We start from the raw sequence: 15,009 nt of genomic DNA, 5'->3' as shown, positions 1-15,009 counted from the left end.
TAGTATCCTGATGTCATTGGGAAGAAAAAAAAGAAAAAGGACAACTCATAGGGAAGGCTTTGCATACATCCCCAGTCACCAGCACAAGGGCAGCTGTGAGAATCAGACTCAGCCTAGTCACAAAAATGACTCAGGGCCTTAGCCCTGGGTGGCAGAAGGATGGCATTTTAGTGGAGAAACTGCCCCTTTTAGGACTCCATAAACAAGCTCTAGGCCTTAGCAACCAAAAAACAGATGCTATGAAAATCCTGTAAGATGCCACATGACATTCATTCAATGCCCCCTCTGTGCTGATCTTTGGTTACAGATGTGTGAACTGATGAAGCACCCATTCCCTTTCAGGGGCTCCTTCCCCTTTAAAAGGTGGCAATTCTACTTGATCCAGTTCAGACTTGCAAACACTTTTCCCAAAGCTCAAAGCACACATGCTACCCACGCCCTGCTGGAGCAGCTCCTGCAGGTCTGTACCTGACATGCCTCACGTGAGAGAGCAGCATCAAGAGATTGGCCAGGCGAATGGACTGCTGCTGGGGAGAGATGCCGCTCTTGGCGATCACCCAAACCAGAGCATCGGTCACGGCATTCAGGAGGTGAGTCAGCTTCCGGCTGCTCTCTGCCTCCTGGGTTGTTGCAGCCAAAGGGTACATACCTGGACAAAGAATGAGAGCCCCAAGTCATTGCTCTGAGAAAAGGGAGCTGAGGTCACACATGCCCACATCCTCCGGGAAGGAGCCAAGTTGACTTGGGCTCTACTGACTTGTGCTCATGGGGTGGGACCTTAAATGCATGACATTGCCTTGCACGGGGCTCTTCTCTGGTGCCAGCCCCACCTCTGAGGTGTAAGAGAAGCCTGTTAAGTGCAGGGCTCTCAAACCACCTCTCACAGTGCCCACAGGCCAGAACCGTGGCCTTGTCATAGCAGATGTATCCAGTCACCTCAAACCGTTACATGGTAGTCCTCATTTTCCAGCATCACGCACACAGAGAGATGGTCAGGAAGCAAGATTATTTCTACCCTTCTTCATCTAAGGGAATTTAAGAAACATAAACTAGTGCACAATGCTCTGAAGCTTCACCTGCGCTCCAATTGGTACCAGGTGCCTCAGCCAGCCACAACGGGGGTGTCACTGCTACCTCTGCATCTCACTTCTGTGGTATCTTGATGGGGCAGAAAGACTAGGGATCTGGAATCAGGTCTTATCTACTTTATACCCACCATCTCTAGCTCTCTGACGCTGCACCCATTCCCCACTTCCTCCTGCCTCAGTTCCTCATTGAGCAAAACTTATGGGAACATAGCTCCTGAGGTCCCCACAACCTCCCCACTGTGGGCTGCTTCCTCTACCTGGTCCTGACCTGTGTTTAATTCCTCTGACTCTAGGATCTGAGTCCCAATGGTTGCAAAAAAAACCCAGCTGAGGTAAATCTCCTGTTCCCCTTTCCCTAAAACAATTAGCTTTTGCTCCTAGCTTTTAATTCCAAAGTAACAAACATGTGAAATCAACAAGGGAAATGCAGATTTCATTGTCATAAGAATAAGGATGGCGGTTTCCATCCTCCACAGGATTTGTTTTGGCAGTTTTTGCTTTCTGCTTTTATTGACATTTTCAGTTCAATTAAGGCAACTCAGTTCATCTAAGTTCAACTCAATCACAGCAAGGGACACACAGAAGCACAACGATTCAAGTGTGCTGCTTTACCACATCCGTAGGGGTGTCCGTGTCTGATGATGCAGATTTGGAACCCAGAGGTTACTCTAACCTCCTGCCCAATTCTTGGCTCTTCTGAGAACCTTCCCGGCCCCATCCTTAGACCTCCCATCGCCACCCGCCCACCCGGCCCCAGCAACAACGCAGAGGAAACGACCCACTGGTGACCCAGTGTCCCAAGTGGCCAAAACGGAGATCTGCTCATAGCCCCTTTAATGACCTTCCAGCTCTTGAGGTCAAGTTGCAACAACATGGTGCAGTCACTTAGGGACTCAGGTCTCTCCCTGCTCTTTTAATCCTCAGTTTCCACCACACTTCACGGTAAGTCCTACTTTCAACTCACTGAATAGGTGGCATACTGAACGTGCTCCACCTTCTACTTAGGAACTCTCTCCTTCCTTCCCATCCTTCCTTCATTTGTGTAGATCTCGGCCTGGTCGTGAATTTCCTCTGGAAGCTTACCCTACTTTCCATCCTAAGTCTGGTAGGAGCTCTTCCCTGAAGCTCTGCATGCAGGATGCCAGCCTTGTCCTCATAATCCCACAGCCAGCCTCCCACCCTCAGCAAGATTGCACATTGGCACCTCAAGGGCCCAGGCCTGGCCGATTTGTCATCATATCTCAATATAGGGAGAATGATCTGACTTCCCCCAGGTTCAAATGTTTGCTTTTTAGCCAGACACACTATTACAAATGAAATGTTTGTGCATATTTTAGGTACACACACACACACAAAAACATTAATTAAAGTCTGCTTGGCCTAAAATTGATGCCAGCACATAAGCAGGCTGTCTTCTTATTGCCAGCTAGTCTGTGCTGCTGCAGGGCACGGACACCATGAACTTCTACTGCCATCAAGAAATATAATGCCCTTGGACATTACACACAGTGGTGCACACCTGTAATCCCAGCCATATCCCAGCGGCTCAGAAGGTGGAGGAAGGAGGTCCTAGAACCTATCTGAAAAACAAATCAAAACCAAAGGACTAGGGGTATGCCTCAAGTGACAGACACTTGCCTAGCAAGCAGAAGGCCCAAGGTTTCATCCCCAGAACTGAAAAAGAGTGTGTGTGTCTATCTTTGAATTCTAAAAGAAGTCAAAATTGTGCACCTACACATATCTCATTCCAAGTGACAAAAGTTGAAATTTGCTGGGTGCCAGTGACTCACGCCTGTAATCTAGCTACTCAGGAGGCAGAGATCAGGAGCACAGTTCAAAGCCAGTCGGGGCAAATAGTTCTTGAGACCCTATCTCAAAAAACCCTATCACACACACACAAAAATTGGGCTGGTGGACTGGCTCAAGGTGAAGGCCCTGAGTTCAAGCCCCAGTACCAAAAAAAAAAAGCTAAAATTATAAAAATAATTCCTTGGCTTGTACTCTAGTGTTCATAGCAGCATTACTCATAATAGCCCAAAAGTAGAAGCAATTGACTATTCATCAACTGATGAATGAACAAAATGTGGTCTGTCCATATAAAGGAATATTATTCGGTCATAAAAAAGATTAAGTACTGATTGATACATGTTGTAACATGGATGAACCTTGAAAACATTATGCTAATTGAGAAAAGCCAGTCAAGAAAAACTATGTTGTATTGATTCCATGTATATGAAATCATATTCAAAATAGGCGAATCCACAGAGACAAAATAGATTAGTAACAGCCCTGGGGTATCAGCAGGGTGGGGAATGGAGGGTGATGGTCAAGGAATATGGGATTCCTTTGGGGATGACGCAAATGTCCTACAATTGATTGTCGTGATGATTGTACCACATGCAGCGAGTATATTAAAAACACTGAACTGTGTACTTTAAAGGAGTGAATTGTGTGGTACGTGAATGATGTCACAATAAGGTTGTTAAATAAAAATAAACAACACTTCAGAACCAAAACTACAATAACCCAAATTTCCCTCATCAGTGTGTGAGCCTGGCTCCCCTCGAAAGCCAAGGGCAGACCCTGGGCCTCTGCAGACTGGGGGCAGCCCAGGTTCATGCAGAGCAAGGGCTAAATGGCAGGCCCTGGGCAGGGGCAAAAGACAAGACACAAAGCCAGTTAATCAGACATACAGGAAACAATAAAAATTATCCACCATCACCCCAAAAAGTAGAAACGTTAGTTAGGATCCATTTTGGAACAAAATTAAGTTATTTTTCACAAAACTAAAGAGATGTAGTAAAAAAAAGACAAACTCTTGGCACAATGCTTCATACATACCAAAGAGTGAAAACAAAGCCAAGGACACCGGCTCCTCCCCTCATCTCTTGTTCCTCTTGCTAGCCCACCTGACATTGAGAAGCACAAACCCCAGGTTTATCACATCCTATGTGTTCAAAGAATAATGATTGGCTGACCACAGGAAAACTTTTCTGGCTTTTGGGAGATGCCTGGGGTATGTGTGTACCCCTCTAATGTGAAAGAGAACTGCCTGGTTTTAATCCTCCACTTCTTTCATTTAGTGAAGTTTCATTCTTTTGAAGTCTTAAAATTGTTTAGATAAATAAACCTGGTCCTAATTGAAACTATTTTAAAAGATTAACAATAATTATTTGCAGGCTAATTTCACTCTATTTCCTAGACTCAGAGCCACTCTACTTTTAAAGGAGGATTACTTGCCTTCAGATTCCTAGGTGACAAGGATAGTTATGCCAAGTTAACTACAATGCTGAGGTTAACACCTTCGAATTTATACAACACTAATGTGTTCATGGGTTGTTAAATGCAACATTTTCTGTTGTCTCCATTTCAACAGGCACATCAAGGCTAAGTATATACAGCAATTCCAGGTCCCACCACCCCTAAATATGCATGGTGGAAAACACTGAGAGACACACTAGGATGTCATCCCCTCCATCACCTCCCATAGAGGAAGAGGAGGTGCCTTTTCCACTTAAACCCAGGAAGGGTCAGATCCCTGACTGCTTGAGTGCATATCCCCAATTCTGTCCAAATGCACTGTATCTAGTTCATTTGACTTCCTCAGTGTTTAGAGGCCACTGACATGTGCCGGTACTGAGTTGAAATGTAGCTGGATGGCGAAGTTTATTTCCATTCCATATTATACCCATTATTAGTAGAGGCACACACCTGGAAATATTAGGTTATTTAAAACATAACTTCTGAGAAACTACGACCATGCTGACACCAGTGCAGCCCTGCTGAGTGACATTCCTAATGTGAGCATGGCAGGAAAACAGAGGCCAAACTATGCAGTGGAACAGCTCAGACAGTCCAAAGCTACCTCGCCTGAGAACCTAGCAGCTGCCAAAGAGCGGTGTGCACAGACTCCATCCTAATGCAGGACAGAGCGTGTTTATAGCCTTGAACCTGAGACCTCCCCCACTTCCCTTCTTCTGACCTGTATCTCCCATGGCCTAGTCTATCCTCTGCTAGATTTGGTTCCCTGCTTGGTAGAATACCTTTTCCACTCAGTCTATAGCCTTTCTCTTTTGATCTATCTTTTTCTGCCTTGTTCTTATATTGTTTACAAATTCACTGACATATAATAACCTGTACATATTGTATGTGTACAATGTTCTATATTTTAACACACATGTACACCAATAAAACCATCACCACAACTGAGATAATAGACACACTCATCACCACCAAAAGTTTCCTTATGTCCCTTTAAAATCTATCCCTCCCTCCTTCCTAGCTCCTCATCTCATCCTTAGATAACCACCAATTTGGTTGGTACTCTAGATTAGCTTGATTTTTGTGAATTTTAAAAATAAATTATATAGTATATCTACTTTTGTGGCTGGTTTCTTTCATTTGATACCATTATTTTAAGATTCATCCATATTGTTACATGTATCAATTGTTCAATCCTTCTTATTACTGAGTAATTCTCCACTGTATGGATAGACTACATCTTATCCTTTTACCTACTGAGGGACATTTGGCTTGTTGCCAGCTTTCTGTTATTACAAATAAAGCTGCTATACATTATGTACACATTTTTATACGAACATACACTTTTATCTCTCTGGTAAATCCCAACAAGTAAGCCTATGCCATCTGGTAGGTGTATGTTTAACTTTTTTAAGAAAATGCCACATAGGTTTTCAAAGTGGTTACACCAGCTAGCACTCCCATGACAGTTCCTGTTGCTCCATGGTCAGTCTTTTTAATCTTAGCCATTCTACTAAGCCTGTGGTGGTTTCTTGTTGATTTTAATTTGCAGTTCCCTAGTGGATAACAATCTGAGCATCATTTCATGTACACACCTTCTTTGTACAGACACTGAAGTGTCTATTTAAACGTGCTTATTTTTTAAATGAGTTATTTTTCTTATTGAGCTTTTATACATGTAGATACGCATCCTTTGTTAGAATATATATTTTGCAAATATTTTATCCTGGTATGTATCTTGCCTTTTCATTTTTTCATGAGCTACCTTTTTCTAATGGTGACAGGAATTTAACCAAGAGCCTCGGTACTGCTAATCAAGTAGTTACCACTGAACCACCTCCCCAGCTACATAAGAGTATGTTTGGAGAAAAAAAAAAAAGGGTTCTATTTATGTTGAAGTTCAATTTAAGAATTTTTAATCAGGTGTGCTGGTGCATGCATGTAATCCCAGCACTTGGGAGGCTGAGGCAGGAGGATCCTGAATTCAAGGCCAGAATTGATCACATAGGAAGACCTTGTCTCAAAAAGAGAAAATGGAAAGAAATTGTAAGCCCAGTCATGGTGGTGCACACATGTAACCCCAGCACTAGGGAGGCTGAGGCAGGAAGATCAAAGGTTCCATGCCAGCCTGAGCTACATAGTAAGATTCTGTCTAAAAAAAAATATTTTTAAAGAAATTTGTATTATTTATGTCTGATTAAGGAAATCTTTGTCAAAGCCAAGGAACAAAGTTTTCTTCTACTATTGTAAAATGTCTCTACAGGATCCATTTTGACTTAATTTTTGTAATGTGGTATGAGGTTAGGTCAAGGTGCAGTTCTTGTTCAAGTATCATTTATTGAAAAGATCACCCTTTATCAATTTCCTTGACATCTTGATTGAAAACCATTAGCTGCCTAGGTTTCTGAACTCTGTTCCATTGCTCCACTTGTCTATCTGATGTTAGACCATATTGTTTCCATTATTGTGACTTTGTAGTAACTCTTGAAGTCAGTAAGTATTAAGGTCTCCAAGTGTGTTCTTTTTCAAAGTCGTTTTGACTCTTCTAGATGTAGGCATTTTCATATGAATTTAAGAATCAGCCATTTAATTTCTATCCAAAAAGCCTACTGAGATTTTTATTGGGATTGAGTTGAGTCTGTGGATCATTTTGGGGGAAGACTAACAATAATACTGAATCTTCTAACCCATTTGTTTAATTTCCTTCAGCAATGTCTTTTTACAATTTTTAGTGTGCGTATCTCACATCTTCTGTCAAATTTATTCTGAAGGTTTTGTAATATTTGGTGCTGTTGTAAATGGTTCTGAATTTAATGTTTCCCACTTATTCACTGCTACCATACAGGAATATAATTGATTTTTATATACTGCTCTTACATTTTCAACCTTACCAAACACACCTTTTATTTTTTATTTTTTTTGCTCCTTGGGATTTTCTATGTGGATTATCAAGTTTTCAAATAAAGAGTTTTACTTCTACCTTCCCAGGCCCAGTGCCTTTTTCTTTTTTCTTACCTTACTGGAACTTCAGCAAATTGAGACTAGATTTGTGGGAGAGGACACTTGCCTTGTTCTTGATTGTGATTAAGCATATATGAGCCACAGGGTTTCACAGATGTCCTTGATTAGGGAAGGATACTTCCTTCGGTCATTTGCTCAGGGTTTTGGCGGGAGGAGCTGGACTTTGACAGAGGCTTTCTTTGCATCTACTGAGATAATCACATGTTTCATTATTATACTGTGAATGTGGTGAGCTTTAGTAACTGATTTTCAAATGTTAAGGAAACCCTATATACCTGGGGAAATCTCGTTTATAATGAATTATCCTTTCAATATACTATGGGATTCTATTTGCTGAGAATGTGCAGAGAATTTTTGCATGTAGACATACGAATGACGGAAAATGACCTTTTGTCACAATGTATTCGTCTGGATGTCCTATCAAGAGTAATGCTGGGCTCATAAAACTAATTCTAAAGTATTGCCTGCTCTTTGATTTTCTGCAAAAGTATTTATAAACTTGGTAGTATTCATTCCTTAAATGAATTCTTCCAGAAAAGCCACCTGAGACTCAAGTTTTGTTTGTGGAAAGATTTTTAACTATAAATTCAATTTCTTTAATATACGGCTTTTCAGGGTTTTAATTCTTGATTGTGCTTCAGTAATTTATGCCTTTCAAGGAATTTCCTCATTTCACCTAAGTGTATCAATATTTACCTAAGTGTATCAATATAATACACCTTTTTATTCTTTCTAATATCTACAGAACGTAGATACTTCTTTTACTACTAATATTGGTAGTTTGTGTCTTCTTTCCTTTATCCTTGTCATTCTCACCAGATGCTTATCAACTGAATTGATCTACAGGAGTCAGCTTCTGATTTTCATGAGTTGCTTGATTGTTTGCATTCCATTGATTTCCACACTAATCTGTATAATTTCTTTTCTTCTGCTTAGTAGGAGTTTCATTTTCTCCTCCTTTCCTTGTTTATGTTTGGAACCTGAGGTCACTAATCTGAGCCCCTGCTCCTGTTCTAACGCAGGCTTTGAGCATGACACCGTTTCCTCCGAGTGTTGCTTTAGTTTCCTTCCACCAAACTTGCTATGTCATACTTTCATTTTTCTGTAATTTCAAAAATACTTTTTAATTTGCTTTCAATTTTTTTCAATCATCTATGGGTTCTCTGGAGGTATGTTACTTAGTTTCCGAATATCTGGAAATTTTCCAGAATTCACTGGTTTCTAATTTGGCTCCCTGCTCTCACTGAGTACCCTCATGAGGATGAGCAAATCAGTACTCAGCTGGAACCTGAGGGCCTCCTGCAGGTCTCCAGACTTCTCTGCATCCTTGTGATGCTTAACTTGAGGTGTTAGCTTAACTGCATGACAGGGTACCCGGATAGCTAGTTGGTGAAGCATTATTTCTGGATATGTTTGTGAAGGTATTCCTGGAAGAGACTGGCATTTGAATCAGAGGACTGATGAAGGAGGATCTGCTCTTAACCAAGGTGGGCAGCTACCATCCAATCGGCAGAAGGCCTGAATAGACCAAAAAGGGAGAGGAAAGGAGAATTCTCAATCTTATCCCTTCTGGAGCTGAGACGCTCGTCACCATCCTATGTGATCTGTTGGTCCAATGTCTGTTTCACATGTCTTGTCAGGGTTTTATTTATTTATTTAAGTTGGGAGATAGATTCCATCCCTGCTTTAAAAAAGAATTAAGTGCTAAAAATGATCTAGAAGAAAAAGGCTTATACTTGCAAAGTCTTAAAATCTAGTGTAAAAAAAGACCCACCTCTCCCAACAATGGAAATTTCCCCAAAGAAACAAAATTGCCACTTCCTCACAGTAATGTTGAACTGAATAACTTCATTTTGACAAACATTGTGATTACCAAGCAAGAGAGAAACTTTCTTAAGAGATTTTTAAATTTTGGATTTGCCATAAACAACTCTAGTGGTTTACTGCCATAAGTGGTAATGACACGCTGTGCCCCTTTGCCTTCTGTGCTTCTCCTACCACAGCAGTACTGTCAGATGTCCAGGAGGCGTGCTGGAGCCCTTGCCCTTCCCATCGGCACAGACACTGCCTTTAGCTTTCACAACACAATATGAGGTCTCGGAGGCTCAAATGTCTGTAGGGAAGCTTGCCAAACAGAAGGCTTTTTACTGCAAAGTGTTGTAACAAGCAATCCACCAGCCAAGGAGCACTTTGTGGCACAGAAAGCGTTCTAAGTTATTTCTGAAAGGAAGAGGAGCCCATCCTCTGGCATTCTATGGGCTCTGTTGGCAAGATGAGAGTGTGCTTTCCAAGCAAGCTCCCCTTTAAGGAAGACAGAGAAGGTCATGCACGTGGGAGGTCACTGTCTGCAGGCAGGTTGGAAATGTCTGGGCTAACATGTCCTATGTGCACACCAACTTAATCACTGATGTAAGCCAAGCCTTCTTACTTCTTTGTAAGAGGTGAGTGGTGACAATAAATGGGGTAGGGCCATGCAGGGCACAGGGGAAATGTCCTATTGGGCAGATAAGGCCAAGTAGAGACCCTCTTAATGAGTACCCTATGGTTGTCTCTGCACCTTCACACAACCTTCAGATTCCTTCTTCATTCCTCCTCACCCCTCTCTTTCAGGCCCTAATCCCCTTCCACCCAACCATCTCCTGGACAGCAGAATATGCTCTGTCCAGAGCTACTCAAAGTACATTCTTTGCCTGTCCAGAAGAGAGGATGGAAGCTATAATAATAAACTAGAGTTTGTATTTTGCGCCTTTATTTTTGTAGTAACATTATTATATTTTATAAAAAATATCTAGGGTTGGGATGTAGCTCAGTGATTGAATATTTGCTAGTATGCATAAGGCTCTAGGTTTGATCCCCAATACCACAAAAAAAAAATCTATCTTGGGCTGGGGGTATAGCTCAGCAGTAGAGCACTTGCCCAACATATGTAAGGCCCAGGGTTCAATTCTTAGTTCTCAAAAAATAAATAAAAGAAAACCTGCAACTGTACTCAATATGTATACTCTTGTTATTATTTCCTAAACATCCAGTATAACAACTATGTACATAGCATTCACATTGTGATAGGTATGGTGACTAATCTAGAGATGACTTAAAATAAGGGCCAGGAGTGGTAGTTCATACCTATAATCCCAGCTAATTGGGAGCTGACCAGGGCAAAAAGCATTAGACCCTATCTGAGAAATAACTAAAGCAAAAAGGGCTAGGGACATGGCTCAAGTGGTAGAGTACCTACTTAGCAAGTGTGAGGCCCTGAGTTTGAACCTATGCCACTAAAAAATAAACCAATTAATTTAAATTCATGAGAGGATATACACAGGGTATGTACAAATACTGCACCATTTTATGTAAGGGACTTGAACATCCATGGATTTTGGTATCCACTGGGGGTCCTGTAACCATTATCCCATACATACAAAGGGACAACTGTATGTGTGTGTGAATGTGTGTATGTATATGTATGTGTGTATGTAGGTAGGTAGGAAGAAAGGTAGAAAGGTGAAAGGAAGGGAAAGGGAGGGAGGGAGGGAAGGAAGGAAGGAAGGTTAGTCACCTTCCCTATGGTGACCTTATGGTTAAGGTCCCTATGGTGACTTTAACTATGGTCACCAAAGTTATGGTAGATACCTTCAAAAGGGATATTACTGGTGATTTTTATTATCTTCCTACTATAGCTTTCTTTTGTTGGAATGTTCACATTTACCAAGTATTATTTATATAAGAAAAAAAAACTAGCAAAGCTAAAACATCCACATTTCCCAGACACCCTCCTCATGTCCCACCTCCAATTCCACCACACCACGTTCATTCAGGTTCCTGTTTTCCTAACGGGACATCGGTGCATGACACTTCCTGTCTCAACCTCTGTGTGGCTGCTCGGTGCCCAAAGCAGTCATCTCACACTGTGCTCACGGCAGACTGGAATCACGATTTCTCATGCATTGTTCTCTCCCTCCCTCTCTGAGCTATTTGAGGGCAGCTATTTGAGGGAGTGTCTTTACTGAACCAACAAATAAATCTGTAAAAGCAGAACAGAAAACATAAAGTACAGCCACACAATAACCATGTAAAAATGTCCGTATAAACCTTGAAAAAGGCCGAATGGAGAACACTTTAGTTTTTTTTTTCCCTTTTCCAGCAAGCATCCCAAGCAACTTTTTAAACTGACTGCCAGTAGCTTATTCAATGAATAATTTATCCTTGTTACCAAAAGTTAACTACAGTTTAAATCCCTATGAAAATAAAACAGAGAAGTCAGAAAGGAAGCCATCATTCTCTTTTTGAATACGATAGAAAGTCAATACTCTTCCAAACACCAGTTTTAGAAAGAGTTTCTTTCCCACATGAAACACGGCCCAGCTGTGTGGTTACTTACTGGAGTTGAGGAGGATCATGGCCTTGACACAGAGATACTCTTTGTGCTGGAGTTTTAACTCACGAAACCTTGAAGTTGTTGCCAGGAGCATGTCAAAGATTTCCAGAATTCCTTCTACGCATTTCCCCTCATCCCTACAAAAGTTCATTTGGGAATTTAAGAAACATACAGCATCAGGTACCCATCATAAGCAAGAAGGAATAGTTTCCTTTTAATCTCAAATTTCATCTTATACCTCCTTTGGATATAATAAGACTGCACCTAGCAATATGAAATTACTAGAATTTCGTTTGTATAAATAAGTCAAGGTGAGCTGGGGCTGTACCTCAGTGTAGAGCACTTGCCTAGCATGTGAGAGATCCTCAGTTCCATCCTCAGCAGTAGGGGGGTGAGGGGAGAGAGAGAGAGAGAAAGAGAGAGACACAGAGAGAGAGAGAGAACGAGTGAGAGAGAGAGAGAACAAGTGAGAGAGAGAGTGAGAATGAATAAGAATTTCCTATAAATCCTTAGAGTAAACATTTGAATCAATATTGTTTATGAATGAACATTGGAACTACATTTTTCCTTCTATCTCTTTACCAAGTGATTTCTTAAAAGAATCTACTACCCCATTGATTTCATTGATTTCAGTCTAAACTATTTCAGTTGACCAGCCCTAGTTAGGTATGTCACATATTACTAAAAGGAGATGTTCCATGTTCCCACCAGGAAAGTTTAATAAGGAACACTGAGTGTTGTAGAAGCAAATATCCAGGAAGAATACCTTGGGCTTACGGGACCATTTCTTAGTAGTCCTTTAGAAGCTGGTGTAGTAACTAAGAGACATTTAAATGTAATTTGAAAAGAGCAAATATGACATACAAAGAAAACACAATTGAAGACAGGTTAGTTAGGAAAAGAAAGTAGACACAGAGATGTGGAAGTTATTGATTTGTTGAAGATTATTTTTAAGCAAAAGTTTTAGACAAATTTCTTTTGAGCACTTCTTATAAAAATTAATTTTAAGTTACTTTTGAACTAAATGATTATTCTTTAGGAAATACTGGCTTTTATTCACTATAACCTAACATACATTACTCCACATCACTGTCCTCAAAATACCTGTCATCATCAGTTACAGTTATTGGATGTTCTTGACTAGCAGTTAGCTGTTTTTCCACAAAAGCCTCAGAGCCACTGAAAGCCTGTAACGCACAGTGACAGGCACACATGGGGGCAGTTGGTTCTGTAGGTTTCATTTTTAGCCACCTTAGCAGATCCTAAAGAGAGCACAAGGTTTTCAAAGACTGGCTGCTCACCACCTCCTTCCCCAACCCCAAGCCAGGACTTTTCTAGTGATTATGGTATTTAGGGGAAGAGCCTTTGTTGAATTCAAATGAATTGACTCTCCTGGGTGCCCCCAATCCTGGGGAGGCCCATTAAGTGCTCGGCAAGGAGAGCATCTCACCAGGATCCTGCCTTCCACGGCATTCGCAACCCCACAGGCTCACCACGATGAGCTGCAAGCATGTGAATTGCTTACTTTGGCAACCTCTGTAGATAGTTGCAGCTGCAACTGACAATTGCACAGGTTAAGTGATAAAACAGCAGTGTCAGAGGTTGCTCACAGGGAAAGATCATTTTCAAAAATCACAAAGTTCTGGGCAAAAAGTGCCAAAGTTTGTACAAAACCCCCTCGTGCCACATTATCAAGTCACCCTGCCTTGGGACACTTAAATATTAGAAAGTGCAACTTGACTTTGAATTTAGTACTGAGTAAAGCTGATTTTAAAATATCACTTAGGGGAACCAGGTGTGGTGGCACACCCCTAGAATCCCAGTAGTCAGTAGACTGAGGTAGGAGGATGGGAATTGGAGGCCAGCCTTAGCTACACAGCAAGTTTCAGGCCAGCCGAGATTACATAGTCGGAACCTGCTTTAGGGCAGAAAAAGTCACTTAGGGACGAAAACAAAAAAGTCCACCAACTATTACATTGATGGTTTAATAGTTTGACTCTTTACTCTTCTGTGAAACTCAAAGTCAGGGGTGGGATAAAAACATCTGCACACACACACAACGTACACATGTATACCTCTCCAAGTAGTAGAGTAAGGACATTCATCTGAAGTCAATCCTGTTTTCTAGAAGTTATCACCTGTGCCTAAGAACGGCCCCTAACTATTGAGATTGGTACCATCTCCTCATTAAATACAAGCCATTTGAATGAAAATTCAAAAGTGAGGAGAGAGTATGCATAGTGGAACATTTGAGCCCTGAAAAATGCTGCAACTCAGAATAATCAAAGCATGTTTGCCTCATAAAAAAGTGAATTTCCACACCAATCCTAAAGACCCAGGTCTGACTGCTTTATTTTAGCAGGTATAACCACTTCATTTAAGGGGTGGCAAGGTTAGGATATTTCTATTCATGTTATAGGCTATAGAAAGCAAATACATTTTTAGAAAATAAGTGAGAAATACAGAGGCAATAGAGTGTAATACTTCATAAATGACAGCTTACAAAGTTATACAGAACAAAGTAAGGAGGGGCTTTAACAAAGTGATGAGATCTATTTCATTTATTTTATAATTACAGATTAAAACTGAATTATAAGTAAGAAATTAGGATAGGATTAAAAGATTTGATTTAAAGTCAGGGAACATGCAATTTGATGTTAGAATATTGAAACAACCTATCAATCAAGCCAGCCTACTCCTGGAACTACACTTTTGTACACCACTGGTCCATAAACTAGTGTCAAGTAATAATTAAATGAACATTTTCATGTGGAGTATCTTGTTACTTGATAATCACTCTTTTACAAAAAAAAAAAAACAGCCTGTTTAATACAATGACAAAATGTTAAATGGGTCTTGTTTTTGGGTAGATAATTTTGTACCTACATATTCTATCTGGTTTATAGATCTCTATATGTATGGCAACTGGACACAAGGTAGGAGGATCAACCTAAGGTTTTAGCTCATGGAAAGACCTTAATAAATCTTGAACCAAAACGAAATTACTTGGGCACAAAGGGAAAATTAAAATTTAGAGGTGAAAATGCTATAGTGATCTTAAAGAAAATTCCACGTAGAATTAGGTAATGTGAATGCAAACTCGGTACGTTCCCATCATCCAAACCCAGGTACATTCTTCCTCTGACATTTCAATAACTGTTAACAGAAGACAGTTTCCTGTTGAGGCTAAGGGCACAGAAATGCTTTAGAATGTGTGATTTTTTTGAACAAGTAGAAACTCAGGTTCTGTAGTAGATCTTCAAATGA

At 40.7% G+C, this 15,009-nt stretch overlaps 1 protein-coding gene across 4 annotated transcripts in view; it reads right to left on the bottom strand.

The window, feature by feature from the left end:
* Nucleotides 1-15,009, bottom strand: part of Esr2 (estrogen receptor 2) — a 119,455-nt gene that overhangs the window by 28,165 nt on the left and 76,281 nt on the right. For all 4 annotated transcript variants that reach the window (XM_074067821.1, XM_074067823.1, XM_074067820.1 and 1 more), the window contains 2 exons: nucleotides 11,746-11,879; nucleotides 469-649 (listed from right to left, as the gene is read on the bottom strand). In XM_074067821.1, the coding sequence (XP_073923922.1) occupies nucleotides 469-649; nucleotides 11,746-11,879 (315 nt within the window). The remainder of the gene's footprint in view (nucleotides 1-468; nucleotides 650-11,745; nucleotides 11,880-15,009) is intronic.

Source organism: Castor canadensis, chromosome 3 (assembly GCF_047511655.1).
Source record: "Castor canadensis chromosome 3, mCasCan1.hap1v2, whole genome shotgun sequence".
Taxonomy (NCBI): Eukaryota; Metazoa; Chordata; class Mammalia; order Rodentia; family Castoridae; genus Castor; species Castor canadensis.
The sequence above is the reverse complement of the archived record's forward strand: the minus strand, read 5'-3'. Positions and strand labels throughout refer to the sequence as shown.